Source organism: Oncorhynchus mykiss, chromosome 20 (assembly GCF_057628025.1).
Source record: "Oncorhynchus mykiss isolate SJ-2025 chromosome 20, ASM5762802v1, whole genome shotgun sequence".
Classification (NCBI taxonomy): Eukaryota; Metazoa; Chordata; class Actinopteri; order Salmoniformes; family Salmonidae; genus Oncorhynchus; species Oncorhynchus mykiss.
The window spans coordinates 38,946,439-38,964,855 of record NC_143041.1 but is presented as its reverse complement, the minus strand read 5'-3'; the positions used below and the strand labels follow the sequence as shown (position 1 = coordinate 38,964,855).

At 41.9% G+C, this 18,417-nt stretch overlaps 1 protein-coding gene across 2 annotated transcripts; it reads right to left on the bottom strand.

Annotated features, from left to right (window-relative positions):
- Nucleotides 1-2,258: 2,258 nt before the first annotated feature.
- gclc (glutamate-cysteine ligase, catalytic subunit) lies at nt 2,259-10,456 on the bottom strand. 2 transcript variants are annotated; one of them, XM_090213047.1, is made up of 16 exons: nt 10,345-10,456; nt 7,958-8,070; nt 7,041-7,223; nt 6,827-6,940; nt 6,546-6,604; nt 6,056-6,192; nt 5,830-5,904; nt 5,619-5,735; nt 5,202-5,340; nt 4,851-4,963; nt 4,634-4,726; nt 4,332-4,436; nt 4,141-4,222; nt 3,923-4,032; nt 3,544-3,664; nt 2,259-3,038 (listed from the first exon to the last, which is right to left on the bottom strand). In XM_090213047.1, exons 2-16 carry the CDS (start codon nt 8,059-8,061, stop codon nt 2,857-2,859), a joined length of 1,734 nt encoding a protein of 577 aa, XP_090069173.1. In that variant the 5' UTR covers nt 8,062-8,070; nt 10,345-10,456; the 3' UTR covers nt 2,259-2,856. The 2 variants fall into 2 exon arrangements, with proteins under 2 accessions (XP_090069173.1, XP_021432168.1); XM_021576493.3 differs by having other exon boundaries at nt 9,489-10,354.
- Between the last annotated feature and the right edge of the window lie 7,961 nt (nt 10,457-18,417).

The following is an 18,417-nucleotide window of genomic DNA, read 5'->3' as shown; positions in this document are numbered from 1 at the left end:
ACAAACATCCAGTCTCAGCAATCCATCAGTATCACCACATCGCGGTATGTGTTGTCTTAGAGTGAGGCAGAAGGTAAAACTCTATGGAGTGTAGGCAACTAAACAGAAATACATTTTTCTTTTCAAACTGCATGTTTTATATATATGGCTTATACACGTCAAATGTACAACTGTCCAATTGCTGCAACAAACCATAGCCTAGCTAGCCTACTCGGTGGAGACTTCAATGCCTGAAAACAGTTTGAACTGCTTGCCTTACAATACATGTCAGCATCTTTGAACATTTTGGCAAGGAAAAATATGGCCTTGGTCAGATGGTGATAAAGTTGAACATTGGCACTATGCTAGGATGACTTGCTGAACAAGACTAATCCAATTAATAGGTTGGCATTTTTGACACTAACCAAGTGTAGGCCTACATTTTTAGAGCTTGGAACACCATCAGTTCTTTACATTCGCACTGATTTGTCATGTACGTGAGGTTCCCTTGGAGGTACTATGTAAATCACCAGCTGTCAAATGTATTCCATGGAGGGCTGAGTGTCTGCAGGTTCATGCTCCACTCTTGTACTTGATTTGAATTGATGGTCACTAATTAGTAAGGAACTGCCCCCACCAGGTTGAAAGGAAAAAGGAAAACCCGCAGACACTAGGCCCTCCATGGAATGTGTTTTCCACCCCTGATGTAAATGGACTCTATTGTTAATGCATCCATCCTTTATATGTTAATCTATCATCAAAGAGGTTTACGTTGAAAAGATTGGCATAAAGCTCCACATGAACACATCTCCATAATGGGGCAGCAGGCGGTTGGAGCGTTGGGCCAGTAACCGAAAGGTTGCTGGATCGAATTCCCAAGCTGACAAGGTGAAAATCTGTCGTTTTGCCCCAGAGCAAGGAAGTTAACTCTCTGTTCCCCGTGCGCCAAAGACGTGGATGTTGATTAATAAGTCGATCCCCACACCTCTCTGATTCAGAGGGTTAGGGTTAGGGTTAGGGTTAAATGCGGAAGACACATATCAGTTGAAGAACTGTCCAACTTTCCTTTCCCATTTTGTCCACTTGGCCACATTACATGGCTGAATGAGGCTGATACCTCGGACAACCCCCAGGATATGTTAAACAAAGAACATAGTCAACTCCTATATTTTGAGTGTGCTGCATGTCTCATTTCTGAGTAGACCTGGAGAGAAGAATGTGGGCTGTATGTGTGCTGATGTCTTGCGCCTGACAGAAGCTACCTTGGTCTGTTGTGTTTTGTTTTTAAGTCACCGGCAGCCTCTAGTGGACTAAAGGTCTCACTCCACATTGAGCATATTATCCAGAGATTATTATTTTTTTTTTTCACCTTCATTTAACCAGGTAGGCCAGTTGAGAACAAGTTCTCATTTACAACTGCGACCTGGCCAAGATAAAGCAAGGTAGTGCAACACAAACAACACAGAGTTAAACAAATGTACAGTCAATAACACAATAGAAGAATCTATGTACAGTGTGTGCAAATGTAGAAGAGTAGGGAGGTAAAGGCAACAAATATGCCAGAGGTGAAATAATTCAAATGTAGCATTAACACTGGAGTGATAGATGTGCAAGTCGAGATACTGGGGTGCAAAAGAGCAAGAAGGTAAATAACAATATGGGGATGAGGTAGTTAAGTGTACTATTTACAGATTGGCTGCGTACAAGTACAGTGATCTGTAAGCTGCTCTGACAGCTGATGCTTAAAGTTAGAGAGGGAGATATGACTCCAGCTTCAGTGATTTTTGCAATTTGTTCTAGTCATTGGCAGCCAAAGGAAGTGTTGGCTTTGGGGGTGACCAGTTTGGCGACGAATATGTAGTGAGGGCCAGCCAATGAGAGCATACAGGTCGCAGTGGTGGGTAGTATATGGGGCTTTGGTGGCAAAATGGATGACACTGATAGACAACATCCAGTTTCCTGAGTAGAGTGTTGGAGGCTATTTTGTAAATGACATTTCCAAAGTCAAGGAACAGTGGGATAGTCAGTTTTACGAGGGTATGTTTGGCAGCACGAGTGAAGGAGGCTTTGTTACAAAATAAGAAGCCAATTCTAGATTTAATTTTGGAGATGCTTAATGTGAGTCTGGAGAGTTTAGTCTAACCATACACCTAGGTATTTGTAGTTGTCCACATATTCTAAGTCAGAACCATCCAGAGTAGTGATGCTAGTCTTGCAGGCAACAATCGGTTGAAGAGCATAACATAGAACCATGTAACCAAGCAAAATACTATGCTTAGTCAGTGCTGTACACAGATTTATTGATTGAGACATAACATTCTTTTCAAACGTTCGCATTCACTTCAATGCAAGACTCCTTTAATAGTTTAAGATTTTACTAGATCACAGCAAATCAAACACTTTCATTTGACACTTCTCACATTAAAAGGCCAAATCATTTGACAGATAATGCAGATATACCATATTCGTAAATGAAATAACCCTTGTTAAATGTTTGTAGAGCAGATCAAAGTTCAGTATTTACAGTAGACTTAAAGATTAAAATTAATCTAGTCTACAACTTTGTTTGCTGCATTTACATAATTTCACACTCAGACTTTGTTAGCATGAACACAGGATATCAAATTACATATCCAATTGCTATCACACATCCGATTGAATTTCACTTATTAAAATAATTTTCGAATTGTACAAATCTGATACTGTATATACAAATGCAATACACCCGCTTGACCATCGCAATGCACACTATATTCTCCATTAAAACTGAATTTGTTTGGACCACTTTGTCCAGACAGATATTTGGTCTTTTTCATGCTAATGAATATCAATGATGGACAACACATTAATTAATTGATTACAGCTGTGACAGTAAGTTCATTTGCCCCGATTGACTGGGTCACCAATAAGTTCTGGGCATCGCTCCTCTCCTTTTGTGATGCTGTCACACTTGCGGAGTAGGTCGTAGTTGATTCTGTCAGTTATGACACTGTCTTGCTTGTATTGGGGGTGCTTGTCCACAAACTCCCTCATCCATTTAGCCATGGTCATCAGTTCACCTACATCAGCAACAAGAACAATGTGAGAAAACATCATGTTTATTTTTTCTGTTGATAATTAAGATACACTTGTTTATGTATGTTTGGCATTTATAACCCTGTACATTAAATTGTTAATGTGACTTGAGTTCAGATTCAACACTGTAAAGCACTAAGGCTGCGTTTAGACAGGCAGCCCAATTCTACACTTTTTTTTCCACCAAATTGGTAATTTGAGCAATCAGATTTGCTCTGAAAAAGATCTGATGTGAAAAGACCTGATGTTTCAAAGGATCCATTAGTGAAGGAAAAAAAAGTTCAGCATTGGGCTGCCTGTCTCAATGCAGCCAAAGCGTTATCAAAACCTTGTTGACAGTGTCAGGGAGCAACATGTGCCTTCTACTACTGGAATGCCGCATGCTTTTGCTAATCTCCACCAATGATGTGGAAAGCCCACAACAATACCTCACAAAACCCTGTTACCCAATCCAGAGTCAAATTGTCAGTGTTCATTTGCTAAATATACCGGAGGCACGTCTCTTGATGAGCTTCAGGTAGTTCAGGATGGTGCATCTTGTATCAACATCCACCTCCATGTTTTCTAGGTAGCAGTTGAGGATTGGTATCAACCCTTGAAAAATTCCTTCCTAAATGATAAGAAACAACAACTTATGGTTTAAAGTAAAGAGTGCAATAGAAATATATATTTAATGATATTATTAAAAGAGATTGAACATGATCTTAACCACTTACAAATTAATAACAAATTGTACAAATTGGAATTCGTAACACATCATATGATATGCTTTTTCCCCCCCAGGACGTGACATACCATACAAAATGGGTGACTTTGTACTACTGGCTGAAATTATTCAAAACCTTTATACCGCATCTTTAATAAGCACCTTTCCATTGATGATTGTGTCAATGCTCATCAGTGTGTACTCATTGTCACCCTCACTGTCCAAGCCATTCTGGGCAGCCGATGAGGAGCTATCGAGGGCAGGGTTGCAGCCTATGGGAGGACACAAGAGAAGCTTTAGCATCAACCTGTTCAGGCATTTTGCCAAAACGCTCCCCGACCAGGTTTCAAAACACTGGAATCTGACTTGTATCCTCTCACCTTTATAGATGTCCTTCCGGAAGTAAAACATGCCCTCTTGGACTGCATTTCTTTTCTGGGCAACTTTCATGTTTTCGTCAACCTTTTGATAGAAAACAGAATGCATAAATGGTATATCATTACCCTACATGCACTAGAATTTCCTAAAATTCAGCTAATTAAAAGTACATCAGAAGAACAGCTGATCTCACCTTTGACAAGGGGATGAGAAAGTCCAGTTTATAGGACAGTATAACCCTGGTGAGCAGGACGATGAAAACAACGAATGCAGAGTTTTCAAAATCGGTAAGTTGCACCTGGAACAAACGAAAACAGGCACTCAGTATTTCTACACTACAAACATTGTACAAAACTGGTTAAGACACAGTACATGTAAATCCTTTTTGCAAGTATTTACTTGAAACAATATTTACTTAAAACAATGTGTATTTCAGGTAAATATCCAAATGACATACAACTCTATTAACACACAAGATTGCAGGGCTTATGTTACCTCCATGGGACGGAACTCAACTCGCCATCCGATGTCCGAGTTTGGAGGAGGAGGTTTGAACCTCATTGTCTGCCAGTTGGTTGACTGCAGATTCTACAAGACAGACAAATGTGATTATATCAACTAAAATGCCTCCTTATAAAATCACAGATATTGGTCTAGTCACAAACAGTCATGTAGTCACTATAAGTCAGTATTGGGTGGGTATCATTTTTACCTCAAAGTGATCAGACTCGTTTTCATCATCCAAGTAAATGTTCTCTTCAAATAGTGAGAGCGGATCCCGAATGAAGAGATGAGCTATGTGTTGGGCCAGCAGTTTGTCGATCCCTACAAACACAGATTTTGATCACTTCTCTATAGAAGGTTTAATGATTAAAATACGAATAAACACATTGTTATTGTACAGTTTCATTGCAGTTTCATTGCTTGAAAAATATATTAAAAAGTAAAATTTCACATTTCATCTGGAGTCTTTTTCACCAGTTACTTATCCTTCATCATATTTTATTATTTCTATACACCATCTAGAATCTAATACTCACGTCATTGTTACAAAGTTCTTTACCTGCATCCAGCAGCTGTTTGTTGATCTCCTCGTCTATTGTCAGATCTATGTCATTGTACCTATCGCCACAGCTGGAGAGGTAGCTGTCGATTGAATCATATCTGGATTTCAAGATTCGAAATTTGTTGGTTTTCAAAGGCTGCAAAGAAAACACATTTCCATGCACATTGAAAGAGAAGTCTGAAAAACCTCTTGACATTTCAAGGAACAAAGCAGACAAATAACTGAACCTGTTCTGGCTAACATAATTGAACACCAGGAAATCAACAGAGAAATTAATAATGCCTGTCTGAGCCTGACACTATCGGAGTCTTCCATTCAACCCGCTGAAGCAACTAGCAACAAGCGAGTGGGCCTGGTTTGGCTGAGTCATGTTTCTTTAATTTGGAGCCAGTTTTTCCTGATTCATCTGCTCACCTCCAGCCCCCTCTCTTCCCCGGTCCTGTCATCTACCGAGGCAGAAATAACTCCCCAGCGACAATCAATGTCTGACACATAGCCTCTGTAGAACGGCGAAGCAGCACTGAGAGCCATCTATAAACAGATCAGCAGTTAGCGTTCCAGTTTCCACCACAGAAAAGGCACACAATTAATACTTTTTCCTGTACGTTTTCTAAGAAAATCTTACCATTATAGGGCAGAATGTTGCTAGTTGGTCATAAAGGTACCTCGCCTCTTCAATGCTGCAAGCTTGGAATGTCACCTGGAAAAACATTATGAAAAAGGGTCAAGTTAATTTAGAGATTACTCAACCTGCTTATATAAAACATGTCCATGACTCCAAAAATATTCTCTAGTCTAGTAAATTAACATAAGTATACCAGGGTTATAGTTCTATAATGTGTTCAGTATACCTGAAGACAGCAGTTGCCCATTCCAAATCCCATGGCATCCATGTAGATGTGATCAGGTAGAGCTGCCCTGGCAGCCTCCCCATCGTCTTCCGGAAACTTCTCCACAAATGGAGATGGGGTGCATTTGTCTTTAAAGACTAACAAGGAGAAAGAAGCACAAAGAAAAGTAGATACTGATAAGCAAGTCGTTTCAACTAATAAAAAAATGTTGCGCCACATTTTGGGCGATGGGTAGCCTAGCGGTTAAAAGCATTGGGCTAGTAACCGAAAGGTCACTTGTTCAAATCCTCGAGCAGACTAGGTCCCCTTGAACAAGGCCCTTAATCCAAATTGCTCCTGTAAGTCGCTCTGGATAAGAGCATCTGTTAAATTACTAAATTGTAAATGTGGCCTAAATTTGACCACTGAAAATAAAATGACTAAATGTATTTGACTGAAAGGTGTAATTATTGAGTGCAAATGGTGAAGATCTGTTCTGATTTAGACTTACTGGGTACGTTGATCACCACCTTCTCTCCTCTTCTGTGACGAATGTTTCTGGTCAGGGTGCTGAAAAAACATTCACAACATACTTTGTTAAATGGGATGCAAATAAAGAGCTCAAATGTCACATATCATGCAGTGACACAAAATAGTGCAAATACCTGTGACAAACTTAATACCATAGCAACCTCTATAGAACAGTTGGTAGAGCATGGTGCTTGCAACGCTAGGATAGTGGGTTCGATACCTGGGAACACCCATAATCGAATATATGTTATTCAAGCCTACCTGAATCTTGGGTGTTGGTTTATGGCTTCATCTGGGAAGAACAGTGATTTTGACACTCCCTTTTCAACAGGTGTTGGCTTGTATTCTGGCTGTGTGAAGCCTGGGCAGCCTAACCTAAAACCAATGTTACAAGAATAACATTAATGTTAAGGTACTATAAATAAAATCTAACCGTTTCAAGTGATTTAGTGAGTGACGATAGGTAGTTAACTACCTTGGGAATGACGTGATGGTGGCAAGCGTTTCATTCTTATTCAGCACAGATGAGGCCTCTCTCCTTCGCTTCCCCATGTTGTCCTCCACTGTGTTGAACTCTGACATTGTCCCACCATAGGGCTGCCCCGGAGTCCCTTCGATCATGTAGCTGCCATACTCTGGCCTCCAAAGGGTAGGATGGCTACCAGGAAAAACAATGCATTATATATTTTAATAAGCAAACTTCCATTTTTAGAAGCCATTGAATAATGTTGTCTAACAAAACAAGGTCTCTGTCCGACAGAGTCGATTGTATTATGCCAATCTTTCACATTAAAGTAAACATGTTTTTTTAATCAGATGTGAGCCACTATCTCAGCGGATGGAAAATGCTGTGGGCAATGCATTTGTGCTACAGGGGCGTGCTCTTCAATATGTGCGACAGAGAGGCAGTAATGAGGAATGCTACAGCTATAGTTACAATTCCCCTGGGTTAAGTCAGCTTCACAGGTTCAGCACGTCATGGACAGTTAGCAAGCAGACTACTACAGTGAGGCTTGTACAAAAACATTCACATCAAATAGAGATGAAGGCTTTTTAACCCATGTTAAAGAAATTTAGTAGCCCAGGGTAGAGCGGCAGGTTGAATACCAGTGTAATTTGTAAGGTAGTAGTTCAAGAAAACAAAACATGTAAAACTCATGCTGAAGTTGCAAACTTGTAAAGGAGCTTTTGCATGAGCCATGAGGGAAGTGCCACTTTATTGCATTTTTTTTAATTCAAAAGTTGCAGAACAGGCTAATGGAACACTGCCTTATTGAGCGACAGAAGCTGTGTAAACCACCCAAATGAGTTTGCATAAGAAAGGCCGATTACATAGCAGCCAATTTCACACACAACCTGGTCATTTTCTAAACAGATTTAAAGATGACTTACTTGGGGTTGGTCTTTTCTCCTTTGTCTTGAAGGGTTTCCAAAACCTCCCCACCATTGAGAACAAGACGAACCTTTCCATTTTTCTCATCCATTTCTATCAACATGTATTCCACCTAAAAGTGCAAAAAAAAACACATGCATATATATATATTTTTTTACATAAGTTTGTATTTCGAACCATAAAAACAGTGTGCAAATTCAATGCCTTTCATGTTGAAATCAGTTAGGCCTACTGCACATGTTGACATATGAGACAAGAAGACACCACAGAGGCATTCAACATCAATAGGATGGTGTGGCCTAAATCGCAAAACAGTTTTTTTCTATTCTCCAATGACAATGCAAGATTATCAGCCATGAAGCTTGTTCATTAGACCAGAATGGTGCAGACCATGTCTCCAAACACCACCTTTCTTTCCAATGTGCGTCACTGTGTAGACCCAAAGCCTTGATCCATACTTCCCAAGATCAAAACGGGCGCCATCACATCCATTCCAATTCATCAATTATGTTTCCTTGACTTTGACTCTACTACCCTGTAATCCCCCTGTCTGAAAGAGGGATTAATCTGTAACAACAACATTCCACATGAAATTGAGGCACACTGAAGGCAGTACAGACAGAAATCACATTGACTACATCTAGATGCTATGTATGTGCGACTTTTTTAAAACAACCTATCTACATGCCAGATGCATGTTAAGGGACAACCTTTGAACATGTTTAGTAGCATATAAAGCTTAGATAAGAAATCTCTCAAAAATAAAATGTCTCAATAGGTGCAAACCATGTTATGATAAATAAGTAAATTTATTCAGTTTTAGACATTTACTTACCAAACCATTTTTCGATTAGACATTTTTAACACGTTTGTATTAAGTATGCATCGGTTCTCATGAAATGTAAACAATTGTATAGATAAGAAATGTTTTTTTAAATAAAATATTTCACATACAGCGAATTGATAGGTTGTTGTTTTACGGGGTCAGCCACACTTGTGTGGTTCATCTGGAGCAAATTCGGGTTAAGTGCCTTTCTCAAGAGCACATAGCAGGTATTCAAACCAGCCACCTTTCGATTACCGGCACAACGTTATAACCGCTCGGCTACCTGCCGCTCCTAGCAACAATATAAACGGTTGAATGGCCTAAGTAACTGAATAACACATCAGTTACTGATTCAAGTTGTCTAGATCTAAAACAGTTATGTAATGGTCAGATGCTTTGAACGGGTTCATTGTTTATGGACGGAGTATAAACATCTAAGCATTCGCTACAACTACTTGTACTGCATGCACTACTATCCTGACGACATGATGTAGCCTAAAACACTTGTTACACTTTGCTGCAATTCGGTTAGTCTTTCATCTGCACAACCGAAGTTGGCAACAGTTACAACTTCACTTAACTGGTGATAGAGCAGACTAACTGACAATGCCATTTGTGTGGATCACATGTAAAAAAAATGTGTTATGCAAAAGTTTTTTTTTAAAAGCATGTTATGCAAAGGTTAAGCAATTCGACACCCTTACCTCATCGCCCCATAATAACACATCTTTCTGTCGTTCTTTCACCTTGTTATAGATGTTGAGAAACTGAACGATGCCATGTTTCCGAACATGGTCTGCATACTTTTTGGTTTCTTCCCAGTTGAGCGGTGACCCTTTTGACAGCAAGCCCATATCGCAAGAGTTCGGCACCGACAGCGAGACTGGCGTTTGCTATTTTGTTTAGCTATCTATAATTGTTGCTCCGCTAACGTGTTATCCAAGTTCAGCGACGTAGCTACTGTCAACAAAACAGAATTTGAACCAAACCAACAATGGTCTTGCTATTTTAACTGTAACGGTGGATACTTATTAGCTAGCCAACAAGGGAGGCCTTCACACATCTCTTGTTATCTAGCGAGCTAGCAAGCTATTAAAATTACCCGCTGACACAATGTCCCAAGCGCCAATAATAATGCCAAGGTTGTCCCCCCAGCAATACCGATCTAATTCAGCACCTACACCTAAATATATTTTCCTTGATGGAATCACTTCTATATAGTGAGGACCGGTCAATTGACTCGACTAGCCAAGAATCCTCTGTTTCAGTGTGCAACACCGAGTGAACAAAATTTCCTTCCTTGTACTCTTCACACTCACAGTGACTGAACACGTGTGACTGTGGGCGCGTTTGTCCGCTCAGACGTTTCCTATGCTTTGTCTGACAGATCTTACAACGCCCGGAGAGATATTTTACACATCAGCTAACTACATTATATGTTATAGCAATCTGTACATCTATGACGTTGTCAATTACTTAAACCACAACGGGGGGACGCGTCATTGTGACTCAGCAATCTTTCCCTCCTCCCTCAAACCAGTAGGCATAAAATCTACTTACCCGCTACATTACTGCCGCGTTCAAAACAACTGGGAACTGGGGGGAAAAACTAGCTCCAACTAGGAACATCTTTTGAATGGTCATTCAACTCGGGATTCCAAGTTGGAAACTCGGGCATCTTTGTTTAGCTCCGATTTTGTAGAGCTCCATCATTGTAAATACGATTTTGTTCTTAACTGACTTGCCTAGTTAAATAAAGGTTAAATTATGATTTTGACCTCGGTTATTTCCGAGTTCACAGTTGTCTTGAAAGCACCATAAGGTGTGTCTAAAAAAAATGAAAATATTGTAACGATGACAATGCAAGTGATTGTACGTACAGTGCTGGTCTTTCACCTAGTTTCCCATTTTTGCACAACTGGGCGTTATGCCAAAGTCATAGTTTGGCATAATATAATGAGTAGCCTATCCTATTGCCCATGAATAAATGTGTTGAGATCTATGTGGCTTGACACCACACCGTGCACCACTCTGTAAAATTCATATTTAAACAAATCTGTAGCCTAATAAACTAAGAGAACATCAGGATTGGTCTACTATCTGTTTCTATATCACCACTTAGTCAGAGTGTAATTGAGATGACAGCCCGGAGGAATGCAAGTAAAGTTGAAGTTGGGCTAAGGGCCGGTGTCAACTGGGGACAATGTTGGGCGAAGAAACAACGGAAGCCATTCATTTTCAATGAAAGAAAAGCAATGAGAAGCGAAGTGGGGCGATGCAAACACAGGTGAAGAAGTGTGAAGAGGGCCGGATTTAGATTGGGAAAATCGGGACTTTATGCAAATACTCGTCTTTTGATTGACCAATCAAAGCTCACTATAGCTCCTAACCGCTATTGGATTGGCAGTTGAAACCTAGTATTTTTAGGCGAAGGTAAACGAAACAGTGCTTGCTTCCTCCTGATTCAGCGCAAGTGGGGACACTTCACGCTGAGGAGTGAGTTCCACATCTGCTACATTGCTTTAGGATAGGGTGTTTTTTTTTTAAACAGTCGATACTTTTCCATCCAATTGGCGACAGATTTTCACGCGCATATTGAATAATCCGTTTAAGGAAAATATGCGCCTTTTCTCTCCAGTGGTGTTTCCACCAAACTGACTTGTGGCTAAAAATCATTAGGATAAAAATCATTAGGCGATGACGTAGTGCACACAACATGTTTCCTTTAAATTGTCATGTACCAAATAAAAAATGTACGTTCAATGTGTTTCCATCGCATTTTCAACTCCACAGATAGTCACAAAAAAAACGTGCGTTATATAGCGAATGTGCCTACTCATCTTGGCATTTGCACTGTTTTGGCATTTGCACTCTAGCCAACAGCTCACAGAAACAGTGCGGGTAGGCTAGTTCATTCACAGTTGATTAAAATCCGCACGGTAGTTGATTAAAATCCAGACGGAAAATATTTACCCAAGAAGCAACCTAATATCACACAGTCAACTCTAGTCAGTTAGTAATTTCACCATTCTGCGATTCTCATTCTCACACGATGAGGTTATTATGGAGAAGATTTGTCAAACGGCAGCCAAGCCTCGATCATCATGTCACCAGAATAAGACCCTGTGTATTTATTGCAAAGGAGCATCAAGCTCATCACGTTCACGTTTACCACCCTGTGAAGTTCATCATAATTTAATGTATCTGTAACCTAAAAAACTGCATGTTTCTTGTTTTGTATTAACACTCATTCCCTGAACTTGCTTCCCGACTCAGCGCACATCGTTACACTCATAAATATCAAAAATAAGTAACAAAGACAAACTAATTGTAGTATATAAATACAAATAAAGGGCATCAAATTATTACACCATTACCCTATTGCTAACAAAAAACACGCAAATAAAACTAAATTACACAAATACACAAATAGAAGAACACACTTATAAAGAGGAGAACCTGATTATTGAAGAGTAAGACTAATTCTGAGAGCAGTCCACAAATGTGGATACATTTCTGAGAGCTCCCTTTCTTGTATAAATATCAGCAGCTCAAGCAGGGTCATCGTCTTTGATGGCAAGTCAGGCAAGTTCTTCAGTTCCTGTGCAAGCTCTCTGCCATCCGAGTCTGAGTGTTCTTTATAGTGCAGTGTCATACTAAGGGCCTCACATTGTTCTGTCAGCTCCTCATTTGAGAGACTTTGGAAGGTTTGCCAGTTCTTTCCATGTTTTCATGCAGTTTTGGTGTTCGTGACTGCTGTCGCATGAAGTCAGCAAAGAACTTGCATGTTTCCAGTCTGTCAGTCCTGAGTATGCTAAGTAAATGTTCTTATTTGAAAAGAGTTTACAGCAGAAACAGAAGAGGCTGTTGTTTCTTTCAGAATACACCAACCAACTTCTAGGGATTTTTTCACCACTCACCAAGGTCTTCCTGAAATTCTGGCGGTGGCAACTTCTTCCATCACTGTCATTCCTTTGGAAACCTAAGTTAGGTGGTACCTCACTTGGTCCTCTGCAACTAGCAGCAGGGTCTGTAGACAGTGGTTCATCCTCAGCAGCAGGGTCTGTAGACAGTGGTTCATCCTCAGCAGCAGGGTCTGTAGACAGTGGTTCATCCTCAGCAGCAGGGTCTGTAGACAGTGGTTCATCCTCAGCAGCAGGGTCTGTAGACAGTGGTTCATCCTCAGCAGCAGGGTCTGTAGACAGTGGTTCATCCTCAGCAGCAGGGTCTGTTGACAGTGGTTCATCCTCAGCAGCAGGGTCTGTAGACAGTGGTTCATCCTCAGCAGCAGGGTCTGTAGACAGTGGTTCATCCTCAGCAGCAGGGTCTGTAGACAGTGGTTCATCCTCAGCAGCAGGGTCTGTAGACAGTGGTTCATCCTCAGCAGCAGGGTCTGTAGACAGTGGTTCATCCTCAGCAGCAGGGTCTGTAGACAGTGGTTCATCCTCAGCAGCAGGATCTGTAGACAATGGTTCATCCTCAGCAGCAGGGTCTGTTGACAGTGGTTCATCCTCAGCAGCAGGGTCTGTAGACAGTGGTTCATCCTCAGCAGCAGGGTCTGTAGACAGTGGTTCATCCTCAGCAGCAGGGTCTGTAGACAGTGGTTCATCCTCAGCAGCAGGGTCTGTAGACAGTGGTTCATCCTCAGCAGCAGGGTCTGTAGACAGTGGTTCATCCTCAGCAGCAGGGTCTGTAGACAGTGGTTCATCCTCAGCAGCAGGGTCTGTAGACAGTGGTTCATCCTCAGCAGCAGGATCTGTAGACAATGGTTCATCCTCAGCAGCAGGGTCTGTTGACAGTGGTTCATCCTCAGCAGCAGGGTCTGTAGACAGTGGTTCATCCTCAGCAGCAGGGTCTGTAGACAGTGGTTCATCCTCAGCAGCAGGGTCTGTTGACAGTGGTTCATCCTCAGCAGCAGGGTCTGTAGACAGTGGTTCATCCTCAGCAGCAGGGTCTGTAGACAGTGGCTCATCCTCAGCAGCAGGGTCTGTAGACAGTGGTTCATCCTCAGCAGCAGGGTCTGTTGACAGTGGTTCATCCTCAGCAGCAGGGTCTGTAGACAGTGGTTCATCCTCAGCAGCAGGGTCTGTAGACAGTGGTTCATCCTCAGCAGCAGGGTCTGTAGACAGTGGTTCATCCTCAGCAGCAGGGTCTGTAGACAGTGGTTCATCCTCAGCAGCAGGGTCTGTAGACAGTGGTTCATCCTCAGCAGCAGGATCTGGTGGGGATGCTGCTACAGGCATTTCTAATGGAGAGCACATGGGCATTAGTTTACACAAGTTATTCACAGCATTTATAGTGATGGAACATCCCACATACCCAGTAATAATAAAATCCTTGTTACCTACAATGTGGAAACTTAAAACTTTGGAAAAGGGAAATTATTTATTTTGTTTATCTTATGCAGGGATGCACACATAAACACATGTGCGTGTACACACACACACACACACACAAACACACACACGCACACACGCACACACGCACGCACACACACACACACACACACACACACACACACGCACGTGCGTTTGCGCACAAACACACCTGAAGAATCCTGCTGGGGGGAAGTGGAAGAAAGTGGGTCTTCATCCTCAGGCTCAGGCAACATTTGTGGCTGAGGAGGTGGATGGCTCCTCATCCTGGCCAGTGCCAGAGGGTGCTCCAAAATATTTCAGAAGTGCCCTTGAATTTGCATTGAAAAACATTATATGAGTCTGACACTCAAAATGTGTTTGTTGCGCAATTAAATATGCACGTCATTATGCACAATTTATCAAACTTTCAGAAAAGGAACCAAATAAACCATACAACCTCCTTGGCTAATTCTAGGCATAAGACACCCCAAAAGACTCAATATATCACAAAAGATATGTGTGTGAAACTATATTTTCACAGTATTATGAATTAATTGTGTTTTTTTTGGTGGCATTAGATAGTGTGACTGATTTTACTAATTGCATTAGTACTGTACAAAGTTAGAGGTGCGTTATATTTGATAGATTTCCTCGCTCCCCCTACCTCGGGCTTCTAGTGGGGAGACCTGAGGTCTACCTACCCCCGCCCCCTCCCCATCTCGTACTTCTGAGTGTGAGACCTTCCCAGGCAGTAGCCTGCCTAGCTCACAACCTAGAATCAGGGCGCCCACTCCGACAAGGTTAATTGACCCACAGTCTCACACGGTGACATGATATCATTGATGTGACGTGCAAATGAGCGATCGTACAAATGTCACCGTTCCAATTTTTTTGGTGCAGGCGCCTCGTGCCGCCCCCGGCAAGATGCCGCCCATACCTAAATCCGCCACTGCTGGTTAGTGATTACTGTGATTACATTGATTACATTGATTACATTGATTACATTGCCCAAAAAGCTATTTTTATTTTACCTTTATTTAACTAGGCAAGTCAGTTGAGTACAATTTATTTACTTTATTTTCAATGACGGCCTACCGGGGAACAGTGGGTTAACTGTCTTGTTCAATAACTGTTACAATAACCTGACTGTTATACAACATACTGTACATTCATTCCAATGCCTACTATACTAGTTATAGTGGGTGTGAGTGTGTGCATGAGTGTCTGTATGTGTGTATGTGTTTGTGCATATGTGTGAGTGAATGTATGGGCGAGTGCATGTGTACTAAGGTGCGAAGAGTCAGTGCAAGGAGACTGTTGATGTACAGGTGGTCGTCTCAGCTCAGGTGTTCAGCAGTCTGATGGCTTGTAGGTAAAAGCTGTCTCTGAGCCTGGTGGTCTGTGACCCGATGCTCCGATACCGTCTGCAAAGACAGGTTTAGCCAGCCCAGTTAAGGAAGTCAGCAGCCATAGAGCACTTGGGTTAGTCAACATGGATGTTAAAATCTCCCAGAATTACAGTGTTGGAGAGGGTGGGGCATACAGAGATAATTAGTTCAGAAAAATCTGAGATAAAAGAGGTGCTTGTCTATTTGAGGAATTCTACTATTCTCTTTGGTACTCTCTCTCTCATGATCCTCCAGATCTCTTCCCCTCTCTTCCTCTCTCTTCCTCTCCTCCTCTCTCTTCCTCTCTCTTCCTCTACCTCTCTCTTCCTCTCTCTTCCTCTACCTCTCTCTTCCTCTCTCTTCCTCTCTATCTCTTTCTTCCTCTCTCTTCCTCTCTTCCTCTCTCTTCCTCTACCTCTCGCTTCCTCTCTCTTCCTCTACCTCTCTGTCTTCCTCTCTTTCTCTCTCTTCCTCTCTATCTTTATCTTCCTCTCTTCCTCTCTCTTCCCCTCTCTTTCTCTACCTCTCTATCTCTCTCTTCCTCTCTCTTCCTCTCTTCCTCTCTCTTCCTCTACCTCTCTCTTCCTCTCTCTTCCTCTACCTCTCTCTCTTCCTCTCTTCCTCGCTTGTCCTCTCTTCCTCTCTACCTCTCTCTTCCTCTCTCTTCCTCTACCTCTCCCTTCCTACCTCTATCTTTGTCTCTCTTCCTCTCTTCCTCTCTCTTCCTCTACCTCTCTCTCTTCCTCTCTTCCTCTCCTTTCCTCTCTATCTTTATCTTTCTCTCTTCCTCTCTCTTCCCCTCTCTTTCTCTACCTCTCTCTTCCTCTCTATCTCTCTCTTCCTCTCTCTTCCTCTACCTCTCTCTTCCTCTCTCTTCCTCTACCTCTCTCTCTTCCTCTCTTCCTCGCTTGTCCTCTCTTCCTCTCTCTTCCTCTCTTCCTCTCTCTTCCTCTACCTCTCCCTTCCTACCTCTATCTTTGTCTCTATTCCTCTCTACCTCGCTCTTCCTCTCTACCTCGCTCTTCCTCTCTACCTCCCTCTTCCTCTCTCTTCCCCACTCGTCCTCTCTTCCTCTCTCTTCCTCTATTCCTCTCTCTTCCTCTCTACCTCTCCCTTCCTACCTCTATCTTTGTCTCTCTTCCTCTCTCTTCTTATCTTCCTCTCTACCTCTCTCATCCTCTCTCCTTCTCTCTCCCTCTCTACCTCTCTTCCTCTCTACCTCTCTCTTCCTCTCTACCTCTCTCATCCTCTCTTCCTCTCTCTTCTCTGAAAATTATGTCATGGCTTTAGAAGCTTCTGAGTCAATTGGAGGTGTACCTGTGGATGAATTTCAAGGCCTACCTTCAAACTCAGTGCCTCTTTGCTTGATATCATGGGAAAATCAAAGGAAATCAGCCAAATCCTCAGAAAAAAAATGTGGTGCGAAAATTGCAAATCAATCCCAGAACAACAGCAAAGGACCCTGTGAAGATGATGGAGGAAACGGGTACAAACGTATCTATATCCACAGTAAAACGAGTCCTATATCGACATAACCTGAAAGGCCGCTCAGCAAGGAAGAAGCCACTGCTCCAAAACCGCCATGAAAAGCCAGACTACAGTTTGCAACTGCACTTGGGGACAAAGATCATACTTTTTGGAGAAATGTTCTCCGGTCTGATGAAACAAAAATAGAACTGTTTGACCGTAATGACCATTGTTATGTTTGGAGGAAAAAGGGGGAGGTTTGCAAGCCAAAGAACACCATGCCAACTGTGAAGCACGGGGGTGGCAGCATCATGTTGTGGGGGGTACTTTGCTGCAGCAGGGACTGGTGCACTTCACAAAATAGATGGCATCATGAGGCAGGAAAATTATGTGGCTATATTGAAGCAACATCTCAAGACATCAGTCAGAAAGTTAAAGCTTGGTTGCAAATGGTTCTTCAAAATGGGCAATGACCCCAAGCATACTTCCAAAGTTGTGGCAAAATGGCTTAAGGACAACAAAGTCAAGGTATTGGAGTGGCCATCACAAAGCTCTGACCTCAATCCTATAGAAAATGTGTGGGCAGAACTGAAAAAGCGTGTGTGAGCAAGGAGGCCTACAAACCTGACTCAGTTACACCAGCTCTGTCAGGAGGAATGGGCCAAAATTCACCCAACTTATTGTGGGAAGCTTGGGGTAGGCTTCCCGAAACGTTTGACCCAAGTTAAACAATTTAAAGGCAATGCTACCAAATACTAATTGAGTGTATGTAAACTTCTGACCCACTGGGAATGTGATGAAAGAAATGAAAGCTGAAAGAAATCATTCTCTCTACTATTATTTTGACATTTCACATTCTTAAAATAAAGTGGTGATCCTAACTGAATGTTTACTAGGATTAAATGTCAGGAATTGTGAAAAACTGAGTTTAAATGTATTTGGCTAAGGTGTATGTAAACTTCCGACTTCAACTGTATGCTGCAAGTTATAGGAAAAAAACGTTGTTTGTACATTTCGGCACTGTGGAGAGGACTGAAAATGACGCCCTCTGTAGTCTTCTGCTGTCTTCTGTTTGAACCTGATAGTCACAATGATTCAACAACTATGACTCATAGACCATGAAACAGGATGACTCACATACAGGTGGCTTTATCTCATCTATAGTATTCATAGGCAAATGTGTCTCACAGCCACTGGATTTACTGCACTAAAGCAAGGTAAGCTCATACATGTTCAGCAGACATGGGTCAAATGCATGTCATGTGTACTTAGTGTTTGAGGTGTGCTTCATTTATCTCACTCCTTCAATTAGACTACTCCATTGGTTCCATTGTACAGGGCAAACTAAAACAACAACTCAAGTACAGTTGATATACTGATTTATATACTGATTGATGAGTGACTTGTTTGTCACACCCTGA

Coding starts and splice junctions, on each gene's coding strand:
- gclc (XM_021576493.3), bottom strand. CDS start 9,638: ATGGGCTTGCTGTCAAAAGGGTCACCGCTCAACTGGGAAGAAACCAAA. Junction 5,736..5,829: donor CAACATTCTGCCCTATAATG/GTAAGATTTTCT, acceptor ATCTGTTTATAG/ATGGCTCTCAGTGCTGCTTC. Junction 3,039..3,543: donor CATCAAGAGACGTGCCTCCG/GTATATTTAGCA, acceptor TTGCTGATGTAG/GTGAACTGATGACCATGGCT.